At 40.2% G+C, this 21,350-nt stretch overlaps 1 protein-coding gene across 1 annotated transcript in view; it reads left to right on the plus strand.

The window, feature by feature from the left end:
* The window catches only part of LOC105986316 (PC-esterase domain-containing protein 1B-like), a 1,591-nt gene extending 350 nt beyond the window's left edge, over positions 1-1,241 (plus strand). Inside the window, exon 2 of the mRNA XM_013017195.1 lies at positions 4-1,241. Within this exon, the coding sequence (XP_012872649.1) occupies positions 4-1,241 (1,238 nt within the window). The remainder of the gene's footprint in view (positions 1-3) is intronic.
* The last annotated feature ends 20,109 nt before the right edge of the window (positions 1,242-21,350 follow it).

Below are 21,350 nucleotides of genomic sequence, written 5' to 3' on the forward strand. Positions count from 1 at the left end.
CCGGCCACCACCTGGTGCGCTTCTACTTCCTCACCCGGGCCTACTCGGCCTACGCCCGCCAGCTCCTCGACCGGCTCCGGCGGGGCCCCCCGACCCCCGACCTGCTCATCCTCAACTCCTGCCTCGGGGATCTGTTCAGGTATGGCCGCCACTTCCGCAGGCGCTACCCGCAGGACCTGGAGAGCCTCTTCGGGCATCTGCAACACGCGCTGCCCGAATCCTGCCTCCTCGTGTGGAACACGGCCATGCCCGTGGCCGACACCATCTCGGGGGCGTTTCCCCCGTTCGCAGGTTTCCGCTGCCCCCCTCATCTGGGGGAAGACGTGATAGAGGCCAATTTCTACAGTTCCACCGCGGCGGGCAGATACGGCTTCGATGTGCTCGATCTCCACTTCCACTTCCGACGGGCCGCCCAACACCGGCAGCCAGACGGCGTCCACTGGGACGAGGTGGCCCACCGACACCTCTCCCAGCTGCTGCTGGCCCACGTGGCGGACGCCTGGGGCGTGGTCCTCCGCAGCCCAGACCCTGTAGGCAGGTGGATCGTGGATGCCCCCAGTGACAGACATTCAGACACGAGGGACAGGAGACAGTCCCAGGGCAGAAGAGGTGACCCGCGCCCACTGCCCTTGCCCTGGCACCAACCTGCTGCCCCGCCCTGCCGCTCCCCACGGAGGGCTGAGCCCCCCTATGGCGCTCAGATCCCCGTCCAGACCTACCACCACCGCCCTCACCACCGAGACCCACGTTTGCCCTCCAACCCACCACGCCAAGCTCGCCACTGGTGTCCACCCGCGATGTGCCAGCCACACCCCAGGGACACCACCTCCCTGCGCCAGCCAGATCACAGGGACGCCCCCTCGAGGCGCCAGCCACACCACAGGGACGCCCCCTCTACCAGCCATCCTCACCACAGGGACGCCAGCTCCACGCGCCACCTACACCACAGGGACGCCCCCTCCACGCGCCACCTACACCACAGGGACGCCCCCTCCACGCGCCACCCACACCACAGGGACGCCCCCTCCACGCGTCACCCACACCACAGGGACGCCAGCTCGACACGCCAAATGGACTACCCCAGAGAAGCCAGCGCCATGTTTTTCTGCGAGTCAAGATTGGGCCCCATCCGCAGAATCTCCAGTGAGAGCCATGGTCGAAGAAGGGCTCCCCCTTACCCTCCCCGGCAACCTAATGAGTCCTACGCATGCCATCCAAAGTGGTCAGGGCGACGGCCTTAGCAGCCGGTCCCTTTGCCAACAGGCTCTAACCCAGCCTGACTCCAAAAGGGACTTGGTCCTCAGCAACTCAGTGGACTTGGCAGAGTGATGGTGTGGTGGTGGTGGTGGTGTGTGTGCACGCGTGCACTCACACCGATACCGGGGCTTGAATGCTAGACTTTGTGCTGTTATTGGCTTTTTCAGTCCAGGTGACACTCTCTATGTAACTTTAGCTACATTTCCACTTCTAATGTAGTTCCTTCCTGCCTCCCTTCCTTCTTTTCACCTTCCCTTCCTCCCTCCCCTCCTCTCTTTGTCTTTTTTTGCAAGTCCTGTGACTTGAACTCTTGGCCTTGGACTGCTGCCCTTGAACTACTTTTGCTCAAGGCTAGTGCTTTACCAGAAGTGGCATGTGGCTTCTGTGATTAATTGGAGAGAAAGTCTTACAAACTTAGCTATTGAGTAACTAGGATTACAGGCTTGTTTTCACCAATTCTCAGCAATGAACAACCTCACAGGTTCCTTTTTGCTAGAACTTTCACACCACATCTTAGGGAGGAGACTCAGACTGAACACAATTTGCCATACACTTTGCATTTATGCATAAATGCAAAAAAGTGCTGGGTACAGTGGTATACTCCTGTAATTCTAGTTACCCAGGAAATTGAGATCTGAGGATCATGGCTCCAAGCTAACCCATGCAGGAAAGTCTTTAAGATTGGTCTCCAGTTAACCAGCAGAAGTCCAGAACTGGAGCTGTGGCTCAAAAGGTAGAACACTAGCCCTGTGTAAAATAGGCCAGGGCAGTTCAAGCCCCAGGACTGGCATTTAAAAAAAAAAAGGAAAAGAACAAGAATAAAACAAAGCATAAAAGGGAAAAAGTAAGTCTTACCTGAATGGAAGTCTTCACACAAATGGACATTCTTCCTAAAGCAAAAGCAAAGAAAAATATTTCTCCAAAACTTTCTGTTCAGTTCAGTTTCACTATTTTAGATTTTGCTTATGGTTATAGAACTTAAACTTCAAATTACCTTGCAGACTATATACTTAAGTGTTTTTATTATTCGAAAAATTAGTATTAATTTCACCCCATGGTTACAATTCCTTATGTCAGTTGTGTAAACACATCCTAACTGATGTGTATTCGTTTCCTTTCATTTAAATTTTATTGTAAAGATGATGTACAGAGGAGTTACAGTTACATACATCAGGTAATAAGTACATTTCTTTTTGGACAATGTTACCCCTCCTTCATTTTCTCCCAGTTTTTCCCCTCCCGATTTCACCCTCCCCCCAAGTTGTATAGTTCATTTCCAACATAGTGTCTAGTGAGTATCACTGCTGAATTCACCATTTGCCTTCCATTTCTGTGCTTCTCCTTCCCCTCCCCAAATCAGATAAACTTATAATCGAGAAAAGGGGACAGAAATCAAAAACAGTGACAAAGGTGTGTGTTCTTTTAAATAGGGGTTTTTATTCCTTGCTTGAAATATTACCATCTTTATCCTCAAGTCCATCAAAAGTAAAAAAATAAAAATTAGACTGTATTTTTAGAGCTATTTTAAGTTCACAGCAGAATTGCCTGAAAAGTTGCCAGAAAAGTTCCCGTAAGCTCCCTGATTCAGTACAGGCACAAACATTCTCCAGTGACGGATGGCACATTCGTTACACTTGGGGAACCTATGTTAACAATCCATTTTATCTTTCCCTTCCCCGAACTCTGATAAACCATGGATCCATAGCTATTTTAATTCTGTTATTCTAGAAAATTAGGTAGTCATGCAGTATATACTCCTTTAGATTGGATTATTTCACTTAATAATAAGCATTAAGGTTTCCTTTATGTCTTTTCATAGCCTGATACTTCATTTTTTAAACACTGAATAATATTCCATTGTCTGCAGGTACCATTGTTTATTGGTCTGGGAGACTCGCTGGTTGTTTTCCAGCTTTTGGCAGTTATGAATAAAGTTATTGCAAGTATTTGTGTGCAGACGTTCATGTTTTTGTATGGACGTAAGTTTTCAGTTCATTTGGGAAATATCAAGGACGTTATTGCTAACTTGTGTGGTATGAGTATGTTCGGTTTTGTGAGACTGACAGGCTGAGCCTGTATCTTGCCTGTCATGCCTGAGAATTAGTTCATTCCCCATCACTGGAAATTTTTTTTTTAAATAAAAAGAAAATTAACTGCAGAAATTGTCTTTTAAAGTTACTGCACTATTTGTATTCCCACTAACAATGAATGAGTTCATGCTGCTTTGCATACATTCAAATATAGCCTGTTATTAGTGTATTGCAGGTTTTCTAAAGGCTGTGAAGCCTGTGTTTATATTATTTTAAATATTGTTTCACACTTGGATATCTAGCACTGTTTATTGTATTGCCTCTGTTCCTTTGCCAAAGATCAGCTATTTGTGAACACTGTTTCTGGCTTTCTATTTGGTTACGCTGATCTCTTTTGCTCAAGGCTAGCACTGTACCACTTGAGCCATAGTTCCATTTCTGGCTCTGTAGTCCTTAATTGGAGATAAGAGACTGAAGGAGTTTTCTGCCCTGGCTGATTTTCAACTCAGATTCTCAGATTTCAGCCTCCTGAATAGCTAGGATTATGGGCATGAGGCACCAATGCCTGGATTTTTATTCTTTTAATCCTCTCCACTTTCATAGTTTATGTATTTTTAAAACCTTTGGTTAAAAGTGGGTCTCCTTACACATCACCTATCCTTGGTTAGAAATTTACAATGATTAACTTCACTAGAAATATTACACTTTATATGCTGAAGAATGTGTTTGCACTAGACTTCTCTCAGTCTTTGTCTTTATGTCCTTTTCTCTGGCTTGAATGTGGCATAGTCTTGGGCTAGAGACCCTTCTGCCAGGCTGCATGTAGCAAGAGCCTATGTTAATATAAGCCAAACATCATTACATATTCAACTTTATGAGATAAACCAAAAAGTCTGAAAGTCACATTCACATCGATTTCCTAAAGAACCAGTGATACAGAATTTCAATAATGAAAAATACAGATTAGCACGTGGTGATAGCGGTGTTTTCACAGAAGCAGGCTATTGCCTGGAAATACATATGGTCGAACATTCCCTCACTGTTAAGCTTGAGCTGAGTTCCCTTATGTCTCCCTTGTCATGATGATGTGTAGCAGGTTCCTTTGGATAAAGGCTCCATCCTTAGCCCATCCAGTGTTAGACGCTCCCCATATTTTCATAGGCCATAAACTTGCTAACACATACCCATGGCAGGGGCCAAGTCACATCTCAATGTGTCTTGTGTCACAGTACACCCATCAATTCACCATACACTGAGGAAAGTCTGCAGCCCTCCAGCCTCTTCACTGGGTTGGTTTCTGTGTTGTTGTTTTTTTTTTTCATGCTGCTTAATTTCACTGCAGCTGTCAAGCCATTCTTTATTAGCGAATCTAACAGCCTTTGAGTGCACAGTGCTCTATCACTTATGTAGGGGTTATATTGATCTATCTGGTGTGTGTGCTAAAGTGGCTGGCATCAAAAGCCAGCAAGGCAGCCGGTTTGAGCAGTGTGGGCCATTTACAAACTTCAGGATGAGATGCCGCAGGATGCCAGGGAAAATGTTTTTGTTTTTCCAGAGGGAACCATAGTTCATGAAATGTGGTTAACATACCATTTTTGTATACCCTTAAAATCATTTTATAACCACACTGAGTGCCTCTAAACATTAAATATATTTTATAAGTAGTTGGTTAACTAGCTGTTGTATGCTTTAAATAGTAAATAAAATGGAAAGGCACTAAACAATGACTATATTTCATAGAGTAAGATGCTTTTCTAGCCACTCAATAATTCTCAATGTTTAGAAAAATTGATTTTCTAACTGCTGAGTGCCTCTAAAAATTAGCATCTTATCTTTCTACAGAGGATGGTTTTTTAGCTAGTCTCCTTTCTCTCAACTTTTGACTTAATGGGTTCTAAGATTCTCTTCTTGCTAAAAAAAAAATGCTATTAAGTTCTGTTGGTTGAAAACTTCACTTGGATACAATTATAATTAACTGGCTAAAACTGGAATGCTGGCAGCTTGTCTTTTCCTGTTTTTTAACCCTCACCACCTCCCTCTCTCCCCAAGAGCAGGATGTTGTAGAGGGATGCATGACAATGTCAGAATTTAGGAGTACTAATCCTAAATACCTTCATACAGTACATCTGAGAAATGAATGAATGAATTTGAACTTGTGAAAGTCAAATGAGGAAAAAGAATCCCTAAGAGGGGGTAATAGTCACCTTTATTCATAACAAATTATTTTCATAGTTCTTTATCGACCCTTTCTTGCTTTTAAGACAATCATATTGCCAAAGCTGAGACCTCTCCACACAGGTATATAACCATGGCTTGCCACATTACTGAAATCGAGGATCAAAAAACATCAGACACCCTTAATCAGAAAAACAAGAGTAGAAAATGTAATTCCCAGTTTTGCCTAAACTACTCCCAGCTAGGTGACCCTGGCAATGTCACTAGGCCTCCCTGAGTAATGTACAATAGCCTCCTCACCAATGTTAGAGTATCAGTAAAATCAATGTTTTTTAAATTTGATAAATTTTATTGTAAAGGTGATGTAAGGAAGGGTTACAGTTACATAAGTCAGGTAATGAGTGCATTTCCTTTTGAACAGTGTCACCCCCTTCCTCATTCTCTCCCAGTGTATCCCCTCCCAGTCTCCCTCCCCCCAAGTTGTATAGTTCATTTCCAATATAGCCTAGTAGGTCTCACTGCTGAATTGGTTCACCCTTTGTCCCACCATTTCAGCGCTTCCTCTTCCCCTCCCCAAATCAGATAAACTGATATACAAGACAAGGTACAGAAATGTTTTAAAAATGACGGACGAGAACCAACCAAAGAAAAAAAGGAAAGAAAAAAATACCTACAAACAGTGCAACATAAACCTCTTGCTTCCATTTCTTGTAGTTCATTTTGATAAGCATCATTTTCTAGGATTATATGTACACAGCGATTGTGCTCTTGTGATCCTCTCCTAAGAATATCCTCCTTTGTTCTCACTGTGTGAATGTTCAGACTGCTGTTTAATTAATCATGTCCAAGTGTAATTATTTGCCTTTTACTTTCCATTGGATTTACTTGTAGATTTATAGGCACATTCTAAATTATTACAAAGGAGGGAAACCATACAGTTGATGTTTCTTGGGTCTGGCTTACTTAGTATCGTTTTTTTTTCAAGTCTTTCCATTTTCTTAAGAATAGAACGATAACATTCTTTCTGATGGAAGCATAGAATTCCATTGTGTCTAATTTCTAGAATGTGGTGACTGGATAACCACCATGTATTCCTTTTAGATCTAATAATTTATGTGTCTTCTACCTTCTTATCTCATTTTGAAGAACCATGTGCTTCCAATGTTCCTGCCAGTTCCACAACAGTAGGTACCAGCATGTTAAAGCCTGAAGAGAGATAAGCATCGAACTGCTTGCGTCCATGTGCTGAGGCACAGAAGGAATACAAATAAGAGTGAGCAACATTCTTCTCAGATACACCCTTAAAATTCCCATTGGGGTCACTGGGGAGCATGTGGGATCAGATGGGGACAGGTTTCTGGTTTGGGGCCCAATCCAGCAATGAGCTAGCATGCACTCATTCAAGATAGACTGATGTGGTGTCCTGGTTCAAAGACTTGAGAAAGATGTGGCCAAAAGGAAAACATCTCTGGAGATAGTATTGTCTTAGTCATCATTGTATTCCCAAACTCTAATGAATAGCAATTGTTCAAGCCAGCTGCAGTGGCTCATGTCTGTAATCTTAACAGTTTGAGAGTCTGAGATTAGGAGAATTGTGGTTGAGGTTATCCCGAGCCAAAAATAAAGTTGTGAGACTCCATGTCAGTGGGAAAAACCTGGGCATGATAGTATGTACCTGTCAACTCAGCTACTGAGGGAAGCCTAAAATAGGAGGGGCACAGTCAAAAGATGGACCTAGGAAGAAATGCAAGACCCTATCCCTCAAAAGCCTGGAAACCTGGCTCAACAGAAAAGTGTCTAGCAAGTACAAGGACCTGTATTCAAACTCTAGTAGTACCAAACACGAAAAAGTAGTTGTTAGATGGATGCTGGTAACTCACACCTGTACACTTAGCTACTCAGGAGGCTGAGGATTGAGGTTCAAAGCCAGTTCAGGAAGGAAAGTCTCTAGAGACTTTCTCTTACCTCCAGTTAACCACCAGAAAACCAGAAGTGGAAGTGGTAGTGTGGCTTAAAGTAGTAGACTGCTAGCATTGAGCAAAACAACTCAAGGAGATCACCTTGGCCCCACAGCCAACAACAACAACAGCAATAAAAAGTAGTTATTGAGCAAACATGTATAGTACTAAACTGGATTTATTGTACTAAACGTTTTAGCAAATATAGCCTACCACAAAAAATAACATATCTAGAATGTAACATTTCTCAAATTTAAATAACACTCAGTGTGAACCCTCTGAGTGTTACAAGAAAATTGTTCAAATGAGCAATTTCCTTTGCTTGTTGTGTTTCAGTATAGAAACTGGTTTCCAGCCAAAGAACAGTAGTGTAGTCTCTTCCCTCAGCTCACACTCATCAATCCCATCCCAAAGTACAAATAAGTGACCTACCAGCAATTTGATTTTGTTTTGCCGATAGGGCCTCATGTTTGCCTAGGGCTGACCTTCAATCCTCCTCCTCCTCACTTCTGCCTCCCATGTAGCTTGGATTACAGGCATGTGCCAGGCTGCTAGCTGTAACACTAGTGGTTTGAAAACTTCAAAAATAGTGTAGTTTAGAAGATAGATGAACAAGATTATTTAGGTAGCCTTATATTTAAAATCTGAACTTCTGGTGGTCTACCATTATGCAAATAAGAATATTCTCAAGTTAATGTACAACTCCATGAGGTGAAAAAGCTGTTGAAAAAGAACAATGTGAAACACAGGAAATGAGTCAGCAAACCAGAAGTTAAAGATGATGTGGCCAGAAAAGAAACAATTATCACAGCCACAACTGGAGAAAGATTTTAACTTGTCCCCACTGGGCATGATCTCAGGATATCTAATCTCAGTGATTAGACTGTATGTCTATTTCTTACTTTTAATGTACTCAGGAAAGAAATAGGGGGGGTGGATATTTCCCCCCATGACCAACCTTAGGCAAAATTGTTGACCATGATGGAGTAATGGTCTCACCTATCAGAACTTAATCTATTTGTGCCTCCATTACCCACCAGCCATATGTCAATGTCTGTCCTATAGATGTGTGTGACTCCTCCCTATTCAGCCACCCTAGGTAGCATTGTCTTTTAACTATAAAATGCAAACTGATTTGGAGAAAAGAGTAGAAAAGGAGAAAAGATTAGTGATATATATATATATATATATACATATATTTATTTATTTATTTATTTATTTATTTATTTTTTGTCAGCTATGGGGTTGAACTCAGGGCCCGGGCACTGTCCCTGCACTCTTTTGCTCAAGGTTAGTACTCAATCACTTTGAGGCACTAGCCTTGAGCTGAAGAGCTGAGGGATAGCACCCAGGCCCAGAATTCAAGCCCCATGACCACCACCACCAACAACAAAAATCCTAAAGTCCCGAGAAGATGCCTGCTTGTCATCTTGAAAGATTAGCAAGAAGCCAGAGATCAAATTCTGGTTAAGCTTAGAGGGACCTAAGGACATAGGATGTGAAAGAAGAAAGGAAAGAAGGAAGGAAGGAGACATGGATTTTTGTTTTGTTTTGTTGTTGTTTGCCTGAACAACCAGAATATAATAAACAATTGATTACAGTATAATCATAGTTTTGTTTCCTCAAAGGAATTTGATTTTTTTAGAGTAGTTGTGGCACCACACAACTCTTCTGTATATGCACCAAAGAAAAAGAACTCATGCTGAATTATATCTTCAAAGAAGGGCTGAGTTACTCTTCAATATTGAAAGATAAATCAAACCAAACAGGTGGAGTGGAAATTGAAACATGAACAAATAGAACAATGTATTCAGATCAATCCCCCCCAAAAGCAATTTCAATAGATTTTTATCATTCTATTTTCATTCATGTTGGCAATTCTATTTTTCACCTTTTAAGTTTCTTTGAGCACATTTTCAGTGATGGTTTTTTTAAGCCTGCAGTTGACTTTTGCTCCTTTAGCTTTTGTAAATAGCACTAAAAACCCTATTATTCCAGACTCATTCAAGTGCCCTTCCGGTTTTTAATCTTACCTTCCTATGCCAAAGATATCTTTGGTATTAAGAATATGTATTGAGAATTTCTTTCTTTTTCTTTTCAATTTTCTGTTTGTCTTTAAGTAGTTGCACAAAGGAGTTGCCATCCTGTGTCCTGGAGGGCTTCTGAGGTTGGGGCATGGTTCCTCCGTTGCCCTGCCCTTCCTGCTGATCGAGTGAGGGTCGAGAGTGGGTCGTACGTATGTGATTCACGGGGGTTAAGTAATTTCTCTGGTAAAGCAGGTTTTCTATGTTGTAGGGCAGCTGTGGCGTGGGGTTCTTATCTGGTCTCTGGGTCCACCTGTCCCCACGTCTTTCTTGATGCCCAGAAACTTTACCTTTATCTTCCGACTCCTTTTCTTTCAGATTGTAGATGACCTCTTCTGCTCCCAGGCCAGTCCCTAAGATGACTAACAGGGAGCATGCCTGTCTTCTCCATACAGGAAGAGCTGAGAAGCATTGCTTTGGAGACACTGCCCTTTGCATCTGATGAATTCATGAGTCTCATCCAACTTCCCTTTTCACCTGGGCATCTTTAGAGGGCAAAGTCACCAGCGCTTTCCTAACCATCTCTCACTGGGCTCTAGCTCTGCATTTGAAAATTAAACCAGGCTGACATCATTGTATTAGCCTTACTTACTTTAGCACATGATCTAATGGAGTTTTTCAGAGAGTACCGTAATAATTTCCTCTGTCTTGTATGGTTTTAGGAACTAGAATGATAAGAATGGCAGCTCTCCAGTTTCAGGTCCCATGGACCTGGTTTAAAAATCAGGATGTGATAAGGGAGTTCAAATGCTTCATGTAGGCCAGGTGTAGTAGATTATGCCTGTAATCCTGGCTACTTGGGAGGCTGAGAAGGCAGGATCCTGCTTTGAGGTCAGCCCATGATGCCTTTCTTCACCAGTATCTTGGTGCGATAATGCATCTCAGCTATTTGGAAGACTGAGACTGGAAGGATTGAGGCTCCAGGACAGTGCAGGAAGGAAAATTGACAGTAAAAGCTGTTTGTACTTGTGTGTGCCTGTAACCCCAGCTATGACAGGAACTTGGAACATAGTCCTATCTGGGCCTGGGCAAAAAGCAAAACCTATCCATAAATTAGCTAGTGCAAAAAAGGGCTGAAGGCATGGCTCAGTGTTAAGTACCCACCTAAGAAATGCAAGACTCCTAAGTTCAAACCCCAGTTCTTAAAAAAAAAACTATTTTGCATAAGGGAAAAACCTAGCCTTGTAGCCTACCTGGGATTCAGGATGAAGAAACTTTGTGATTTTTCTGAAAAAGGCCATTTGGATATTATAACATCAGAGGTTATAAAGAATATCAATATAGGCAGATGGCCACAAGTGGCGAAAGAGAAGAAGCTTCTGATAAGCAGAGAAATATTCGAGAATCATGTGTATCTGTCTTGTCACATACCAAATTACTTCACAGGCCTTATATAGCTTGTAGGCTAGATGTCTTCCCCCAACCCCGCCTTAATAAGTAAACTTAAGAATCATTCTGTTAGGGCTGGGAAGGTGGTTCATGCATGCCTTGCATGCATGAGGCCCTAAGTTCAATTCCTCAGCACCACATAAGCAGAAAAAGCCGGAAGTGGAGCTGTGGCTCAAGCACTAGCCTTGAGCTAAAGAGCTGAGGGATAGCACCCAGGCCCAGAGTTCAGACCCCATGACTGAGAAAAAAAATCATTCTGTTAGAGGTGGGATGTAGCATCCCCAGATCTCTTTAACAGTACCAGACAGAAGTGAGAGAGCCTGAGACAACAGAAATTGTCCAGATACAGTAGCTCATCCCACTTGGGAAGAACAGATCAGGAGGACTGTGGTTGGAGGCTAGCTTGAGACACATCTTCCCCCCAGAATGGTGAGACCCTGTCTCGATAAACAAACTAGCGGTGGAGATTCATGCCTATAATCCCAGGTACATGGGAAGCATAAATAGGAGAATCATAGTCTAGGCTGGCTGGGGCTGGCTGGGCATAAATGCAAGACCTCATTTGAAAAATGAAAAGGAGTGAGGGTGTGGCTAATATAAAACTGCTGTTTGGCAAGCAGTAGGCCTTGAGTTCAAACCCTAGTGTTACAACTAGAGAGAGAGAAAGAGGAGAGGTGGTTAGAGGAAGGGGTGGGAAAATTTAGAGACAACCATCTTCTGCCATCCTTTCCACATACAAACTCCGATCTGGTATGGAAATAAGAGGACATCTAAGTTCTCAGTCTGAGCCTAGAACCTGGCACAGGAATGTTTTGAGGGCAGCCTCCCATGGGTGTCTTTTGAAAGCTACCTATCACTGACATAGATCTTTCCCTTAACAATAACTTTTACTGATGGTTGATGTACCAGAATCCATATGACATATTACTTCCAGGTCACACTAACATTGGGGAAAACACATAAGATACACATTCAGTTCAGAACATGTGAGAGTCTAATGGAAATGATTATACAGATTGTGGGCCTTAATTTTGCCTCTTGCTCTTACTTAGGAATGATGACAGGTCCCCTGTTGCTTCCTAACAGTTAACACAGTTTAAATCTTGTCCCACTCTGCATCTCACACCGGATTAGAAAATTGGACTTCTATGAAGCTATCTGGTATCGATGTACAGGGTGGATGACAATCCATATTCAAATAAATGTTATGAGTGTGAGCCAGCAGGGCTAGGGCTCAAAGCCATCCAGGAACCCAAAATAGAGACACTACATTCCCCTCCAGATTTCTGACATTTGGGTTACCAATGTGGGTTCCTAAAGATTTCAATTGTGCCTCTCATTTGAGAGCAGAAATGAAGCTTCTCTCTCTCTTTTTAAAAATGTTTCCTTTAACTTTACAGGCAGCACAGGGCCATACAAAAGCTGCCCAGCCTTGAACAGTGAGCATAGTTCAAGAGTAAAAGACAAGAAGGAAGAACTGTGCTTAAACACAGGATGAGATCAAACAACGTAAATGTACTGTTCCATGTTATGTCCACTGATTTTAACTTTGAAGTGATTATTTTATTTCATTTATTTTATCATTTTAGTTTTTGGCTTAACAGGAATAAAGTATCAAAATAAAGATATGCCCTTTTTACTTTTAATATAGGCTTCATACCAGCAAACACAGGGTTAGCAGAGGCATTAAAATAGTTAAGATTTGAAGGCTGGGGATCGTGGGATATACCTATAATCCCAGCTACTTTGAAGATGGAGATTGAGAATTTGTGGTTCTAAACCAGCCCATGTAAAAAGTTAGCAGATCTTGTCTTAAGAATAAATGGGTATGGTAGTTCATGTCTACAATGTAAGAATTATAGGAAGGAGGATTGTAGGCCAAAACTGGCAATGCACATGAGAACGAATCCAAAAACAAAACAGTAAAGATCTGAGGGGTATGGTTCAAGTGATAGAGGACCTACCTAGCAAACACCAGGCCCTGATTCAAATCCTGGTAATAACAACAAAAATTAAGCTTTACAACCAATACTTGACACTATTTAGTTCCATTTTTATACATTTATAAAAAGTTTTTTCCAAATTACTTCATGGCTGGAAGCTTTATGTTTTTTTGTAATACATTTTCAGATTCTAAAGAATCAGGCAGGATATGCTTTTTTGTACTTTTCATAAGAATATTATATAGATTTTACATGGACTTTTCAATTGACATATCATGATACTGCCTACCATTAATCTAAAATTTTAAAGTACATGTACAAACAGAGCATCCCAAATAAGTCTCTAATTTTTTTCATTCCAGAATCCCTTTTTTACTCTAATTAATTAGAAAATGTGCAATTGAGTAAGTTAAAAACTTTAAACAAACACACACACAAAGAACCGATACCTTTAGTTTGATGTCCAAGTTTATAGATGAACTATATAGAAGACAGAACTGTTTTAATTAACTGATTGTAAATTCAATAGACAAAACTGTGCTTGGTTTTTAAGTTTCATGGCTCTAGATTGTATCTTTAGTAATTTGCAGAGGAAGAGAGAAACATTTTCTCTCAGAGGCAATAAAAATTGGGATTTGGTTAATTGATTCTGAATTCAATAAATTAGCATAATGGACTTGAAATGGGTGGTGCGAAAAATCCTTGTTCACTCTTGGTTGATTGTGTTCTTAAACCAAAAACTAACAACTATTTTTCCTGCCTGGTGACTGTTTACCTGATTCTGTTAGCTACTTGTGATGGGTATAAAGCACTATAAAATATAAAGGATTAATGCTCACATGAAGCTTAGATTAAAAAGGAAAAAAAACTTAGAAATAACAATTATAATAATACCAACCTAAGGTTCAGCCACTTAGTTCATATTTCCCATGCTTGGTTTTTGTATTTTGTTTCAAATCCTCAAGCAGCAACATAAGGCTTTTTAAGAAAGGTGACCAATTAAAACAATGTATAGAATTTGCAGGAAGAAGAAAATGAAATAGATAAGCTATAAAAGCCAACCAAATATTACAGACACTTTCCAGCCAGAACAAACAGTGTTATACACATGAAAAACCCAGATATAATTAGAAAAGCAGCCAATGGCTAACCAGAAGAATGTTGCATATGCTGTTGCTGTTGAAGGAAGGCAGTTCTATAAAAGTAGGGTGGTCAGAACCAAGAAGATTTTTACCAAAGAGCTTCCTTTGATTCTCTTTGCACCCTGAAGGCTACAAAAACCCTGTGTATGATTGCTAATCATTTTTCCATATAACAACAAAGACACATGAGCTAGCTTTGAAATGGTAGCTAAAGAATAGAACACTAATTGTCCAATGGAGCTTCACATAAAGAACTAGTAAAGCATATTTCCCTACAAATATATTGTTAAGTACAAGTTTGCTTTTTTATAACCAAGATCACAATTATCTTTGGAAACAATCCTGTTTGGAATTTGCATGCAGAGAGGAAGAAGCTTGCTTTGAGATTGACAGAAAAACAAAAAAACAACCCCAAACAAACCATGGGCAGGCATATTCTGAAATTCGACCTCCCAATTAAAGTACAGAAGATGATGGAAAATACAAATAAAATGAAGGCAAGCCATTAAAATAAATCCACTTAGGAAATAAAAGAAGTACAGAACATCATAAAGGTCAACAAGAATATCATTGCCACTAAAGAACAAATGTTTTGAGATCTAGGTAGGGGAAGGAGGGTCGGGTCACAGAGGATAAGGGTTTTAGGCCACAAACAGTGAAAGAACCATGAAAGCTGGAAGGACTAGGAAGGCAAATATTTAGACCAGGTGGACACTATGTATAAAACTAATTCAAGACAATTTGCTTGGCCTTACCAAGATACTACAAATATAAAAGACAGATGATAGATAGGTAGATAGATAGGTAGATAGATAGATAGATAGATAGATAGATAGATAGATAGATAGATAGATAGATAGATAGATAGAAACAGACAACCTCTCCCCTTATTTGCTGGCACAGATCTGCTAACCCTTTTAGGATCTTGATAGTTGTGCTACTTTCAAATAGAGCCACTATGCTTTTGATATCATGAATGACAAGAGAATGCTTCGTTCTGAGGAGATAACATTTGCTGGACTCCTGTATGTTGTCAGGAAGACCAAGACATGATTAGAAGCTTAGAATGTGCAGTATCACTATACCCATCCTCTGGGGAGGAAAATAAAGCTAAAGATTGAGTCAATGCTTGACCATACCTATGAGAGCAAGTCTCAGGGAAAATGCCTGGACTATTTAGTTTAGAGAACTTTCAGACTGGCACACACCTCTACCTGCTGAGAACTTGCACCTGACTTCCAGAAACCTGCTGCAAACTCCTCCCTGTTATCCGTCCACCTGGCTGCTTGTTTGTATCCATTAACCGATCACAGGCCCTAAATTAGCAGTCGCAAGAAACCTGATGTCAAGGGCTCAGTGAACCTCCCTAGCAAATCAGCAAACCAGAGCAGAGAGTTGTGGGGGAATGTTCAATTTGTAGTCAAACCAGCCACATGTTGTGAGTAACTTGTGGATTTCATGACTTGTCACTATCAGCGAGTGGGCTCTTGCAGGACTGAGCTCTTAATTTGTTGGGTGTGCACTAACTGAAGAGAACTCCTCAACCTTCCCCATCCTCAACCCCAATAACTTTGTGACCTAAGTAGCCAGCAATAATGAGCAGCTTCTTGAGCTTCCTTTCCTGTCCCCGAATATCTTTTTCAAGAAGAATTTGCCTTTCTCCTACTAACTTTCCGCCTGTTCTAGGTCTCAGGTTTTCTCAACTTTACCAGTTATCCTTTCAGGACTAACTATTGGTCCTGGTTGATTTTTCACCAACCCTCCTCCACCTCCCCCTTCTTCCTTTTAAAGAAGGCTTTAGGAAAAAAAATCTAAACCACATATCTTTAGGGATAGTGTGGAGCTGGGAAAGATGAGTGAGAATGATAGAAGGGTGACATTGATCAAGATACATGTAATTACAGATTAGTTTGTTATACTGAAATCCCTTTGTACAATGACTTAAAGGTATTTGTAAAAGCATAATCAATACATGAACATACACACTCTCTCTCCACTTACTTCATAGTTCATTCAGTCCCTGGTCCGTTATATTCTGGCTTTTGTCCTTCTGTGCTTGGAATCTGCACTGATGAGACTCACCAGATCCAGTCCAATGGCCTTGTTGCTGTTTCGGACACTTTTCTCAGCTAATCATATCTCTGCTGTTTGCGAGGAGGGAGACACTCCGGCTGGTGGGGCTTCTCTTGACCTTATGCTGTTTCTTAGGCTCCTTCCTCTGGCTTTTAGTGGTTGTCACAAGTAGAATCACCTGGCTTTTTTTTTCTTTCTTCTGTCATGGGGCTTGAATTCTGGGCTTGGGTGCTGTCCCTGAGCTCTTTAGCTTAATGCTAGCTCTCTATCCCTTAAGCCACAGTACCACTTCCAGCTTTCTGGTGGTTTATTGGAGATAATAGTTTCATAGCCTTTCCTGCCCAGGCTGACTTTGAACTGCAATCCTCAGATCTCAGCCTCCTGAGTTAGCTAGGATTACAGGCATGAGCCACTAGCGCCCAGCTACCTGACAAACTTTTACAGCAACCAGTGCGTACCTACCTCCAGAGTTTCTAGTTCAATAGGACCGACTATATGAAGCCAGGCACCACTCCTTTTAACCTTCCTTCAATGATTCTACTGTGTACCTGTGGTTAAAATCCTTTGTTTGAATTCATTCTTCCCAAATCTTCCCATCAGAGGAATCTCTGGTAGTCACTGTCAATTCCTAGACCCTTCCTTCTTGACATTCTGGTTGACTAGCCCAAAAATGCAGAAACCAACAGGTAATGAGAACACACACACACACACACACACACACACACACACACACACACACACACACACACACACACATATATATGTAAAAGCATCTACAATGTTCCAAATAAGTCGTTTTTATTTTCTCATTGAAGCTGATATATGATGACTCTCAGAGTAAGAGCCAATGTTATCCATACATCAATTTCATATTTCTTTTTTGTCTCTTTTGTTTGACATTGAGTTTCTACAGGGCAGGGATTTTCTTACATTTTTGTCTCAACACCATCAGAAAATTTCTACCACTTATAAGCTCCAAAGTAAATATTTACAAACATATTTTGTTTGAAATAATGACTTAATGAGCCATTAAATTATTCTCATATATGACCTTTTCTAGCACACAGTAGAAATGGTATTACAATACCATATACTCTACTTTCTGTGTTCTTAGTACTTACATTACCTAAGCTAGCATTCATTGTAATAAATGAGAAATATGTACTTTTGTGATCCATACTTTTACCTAGAAAACCGGTATTATTATGTCACCTTGGTTGTTTGTTTTGGCAGTATTGGGGTTTGAACTTGAGATTTAGTAGACAGATGCGCTACCCCTTCAGCTACACCTTCAGTGAGGTTAGAGAATTCTAAAATACAAATATTTGTCAACCATTGTTAAATGATGATACAGAAGTTAGCATATTAACTTGTAGTGTCATTTGTGAAACTAAATGAAAATGACATATCCTAATAAATATGTAAAACAAGTATTTAATAATCAGTGAGACTTAGTGCTCATGTATTTTTTTCTTTTTGTTTCTAACCATTTTTGCTAACCTACTAATAAATTATATTTCTAAGACACAGTGTTTTGCCTTGTGATTGGTCATGTTGAGTAATTCTAAAACTTTATTTGGCATTTTAAAATTAAAAACTCTGAATTCCTCTTCTCACCTTTCCATGCTTTCCTGGAGGTTTCCCAAGATGACATAGGAACTGAGTAATCATTTGTGCAGATAACAAAATCTTGTTCCTGGGCTCATCCCGTCACGCCCTACATTCTTGCTGATTTCAATCACCCCCAACAACCACAAGTCATCCCTCATCACCTGAACTCGCCTCCCCACAGCACACCAAACAGATCCTAATCTGGAACCATCTGCCACCCCTCCCTTCTCTCTCAGAGTCTTCCAATGTGCCCTCTGAAATTCTTGATAACCATCAGCCTAATCTTAACTCTTCCTTATAAGTGATTGGTTTCCCTTTCTACCTTAAAACCCGATTATACTTATGGAGAATGCTCCCTCATTAGCTTCGAACACAGGTGATATTTCTTTTCCTTACATCTTATAAATCCGGACACTTGGTAGATAATCTCCTTTGTTTCTTATTGGCACTTCCAAACAAGCACTACCTCCTCCTTTCTTCCAAAAGACTTCCAGCTCCTTTGATGTTTGTGCCAAGTGACAACCTCCAAACAGAATGTCCCCTCCCTACTTCCAGTTATTTGCAGACCCTGAGGTCATCACTTCTAATTAACTGAAAATGTATTGAGTTGCTCTCTGACTGCACCACTATGCTGTAATCATTTTTGAAATGATGGCATCTATATCCATGGAGACTCACATTGCGAAACATCTTCTCTTATTATTTTTAGTACCTTGACCTTCTCATGTCCAGTGGCACCATTCTCACCCGCCTCAGCTACCCCTTCCCAGATCACATATGAGATCCGGTTGCTATCAGTGGTAAATACCAATAGCCTCCTTTTGAAATACACCATTTGCTGGTCTCTTCACTTAAAAAGGTGGATATTTGATTATTGGAATAGTTAGTGTCTCCTTATTTCATTTAGATTTACTGATATTGTTATTGTTGTGGTTGTTTTTAAGGTCTGGAATAGAGACTCAAACTCAGTACCTGATGCTTTTACTCATTGGCTAGCACTCTACCAACTGAGCCATTGCTCCAACCCCTAGATTTACTTTCAAGCAACACCTTCTCAACAAAGGCCTTCTTAAACGTGTCTACTCACTTTTTCTACCTTAGCAGTCAATATGTAACCCCTTAATCTGCTTTATTTTCATCACAATGCTTTATACAACCATATACACATGTATTACTGGCTTCTTTTTTGTTTTTCCAGCATAAAACAAATACTACATGGGATCATTGTAATTGTTTTCCCTCTCTTTTTCCTTCAGGTTCCTCAGCAACCTCAAATATAAATTTGTTAAATGAATAATTAAAACCCTTCTTCTGATGTCTATATTCCTGTGATAAATGCCTATACATGCTCTCCTAAAATTATTAAATACCTTTATCTACTACCTATAGCAAATCCCTGGCATATTAAATTGAAAATGTGGGCACATACATTGCACAGAGCCCTATGAATGCCTTTCCTCTGTCCTAGCTCTGTTTATTGACTTATTCTTGTAACTCTCCATTTCCCACAAAATGCAGGATGGGTGAAGTCCAAAATCAATATAAACAAGAATGCTGATAGCAGGAAAGAAGCACAGATAGCTAATAAACAGAGAAAACATTTTAAAGGAACTAACAACCACCTTGGAACTGTATGTGGGAAACAAAAATCCAAGCAGGAGAATTTTGGAAGGAAACCTCTCTAGCACAGAGCAGTTTCCCTCTGCTTTCCTAGTCTCTGTAAGGGACTAGCATTATTAGCATTATTATTGCTCAGGCTGCACTGTGCTCTGTCATGCAGAACAAAGGACAAGTCTTTTGGCTTCAGCTTCTAGTTATCGGGATCTAGATAAAGGCAAACAACAGGATAGGACCATGGCAAAACTGCCAAGTGGAAAAAGTTGGCTTGCCTGGAAATGCCCCTTTTCCCAATCCCTCTGCATAAAAATCCCTCTGAATAAAAAAGAAGAAAACTACAGATCAATCTCTTCGATGAATATTGAACAAAATATTCTCAACAAAATCCTTACAAACTAAAGCAAGGTGCCAGGTGTTCATGCCAGTAATCCTAGCTATTCAGGAGGCTGAGGTCTAAGAATTGTGGTTAGTTTTACCAAAGCCAGACCAGGCAGGAAGTCCATTAGACTTTTATCTCCATGTTACCTGCAAAAAGCTGGAAGTAGAGATGTGACGCAAGTGGTGGAGTGCTAGCCTTGAGCAGAAAAGGCTTAAGGAAAGCTTCCAGGCCCCGCCTGAGTTGAAGCCCCAGGACCATCATCATAAATAAATAAAATCATACAAACAAACACCACCTTTGAAAGACTGTGCACCATGATCAAGTTTTTTTTATCCCAGAAATGAAAGGATGGTTCAACATGTATAAATCAATAAATGAAATACAGGATCAAGAAAAAAATAGCATGGTATTATCTTAGTTGATAACAGAAAAAGTCTTTGACAAATTTCAACATCTTTTTATGGTAAAAGTTCTAAAGAAACTAGAAAAAGAAAGTTCCCTCAACACATAAGACTATTTACTACTAACTTATAGCCAGCATCTTATTAAATGGGAAAACTTTAATAATTTCTCATAGTCAGGAATGAGATGAGTATCTACTCAAACTACGATCATTCCCAGCCACAGCAATAAAGTTGGTGAAAGAATAAAGTAGATTCACTTAGGGAAGGAAGAAGTAAATCATCCATTTGTAAAAGTTATGATCCTATACTTAGCAGAGAATACAGATTTCACAGAACAAATTTTCTCTAGACCTGATGTATGCCTTCAGAAATGGAGTAAAACATAAAATGAACACTTAGACATCAGTAACTTTTCTATATGCCAATATTGAAGCAGCCAAGAAAGAAACACACTGTATAATTTAAATGATTATATTAGTGAAATCATCTAGGACAATTTTACTAAAGTAGTCAAATATCACTTTCCTAAAAAGGAATCTTTTAATTTCACATAATGAGGTATCAAAATATTTAAGTCATAGATTCACCCCCATTCCATTCATCCCTTTGCTTCTCCAGCTAAATACTACTGTGACCCTAAGATAACTTCTAAGGCCCAAACAATCATGGATTCCTAAGGCCTGTTCAAAGGTGGGTATTCTTAGAATAGTGACATAGCTCTGTTTACAAGAACAGAGGCTTAGTCTTGGATTGTCCAACAGGGATTCTCATAGCCAGTTTATAAATTGCAGATTTCCTCACTTAGTTCAAAAGATTTCTTCTACCTATAGATGGTACATTTAATCTTTTAAGTTTTTGTTATTTTATATTTTTCATTTAAGTCTGTGTTGCATCAAAATTTCATTTTTAGGGGATTTGAAAAAAAACACAAAACATTACAACAGTCTAGTTTTATATTGCTTTGGATAGACAGACAGTTTTCCCAGAACTATTTATTAAATCATCCAGTTTTCCTAACTAAAGAGAAATGGCTGCATGGTTTACATGCACAATGTTCATGCATTCTGAATTGCTCTGCATTCTCTCTCTCCTGTTGTGGCCTAGTTTTATCTCAAGGGCTACTTCATCTCTTATTTGATTATAAATAATTTTAAAAACAATTCCTATTCTAGGTAAGGCATATGATTTCCCACAAACATTAAATTTTTCTTAACTCTTTAAACATATTAAATACATACTACTATGTTTAAGATATATAAAATATAATGGACATATCAATTATGTATGT

This window comes from Dipodomys ordii, unplaced genomic scaffold (assembly GCF_000151885.1).
Source record: "Dipodomys ordii isolate 6190 unplaced genomic scaffold, Dord_2.0 Scaffold1, whole genome shotgun sequence".
NCBI lineage: Eukaryota > Metazoa > Chordata > Mammalia > Rodentia > Heteromyidae > Dipodomys > Dipodomys ordii.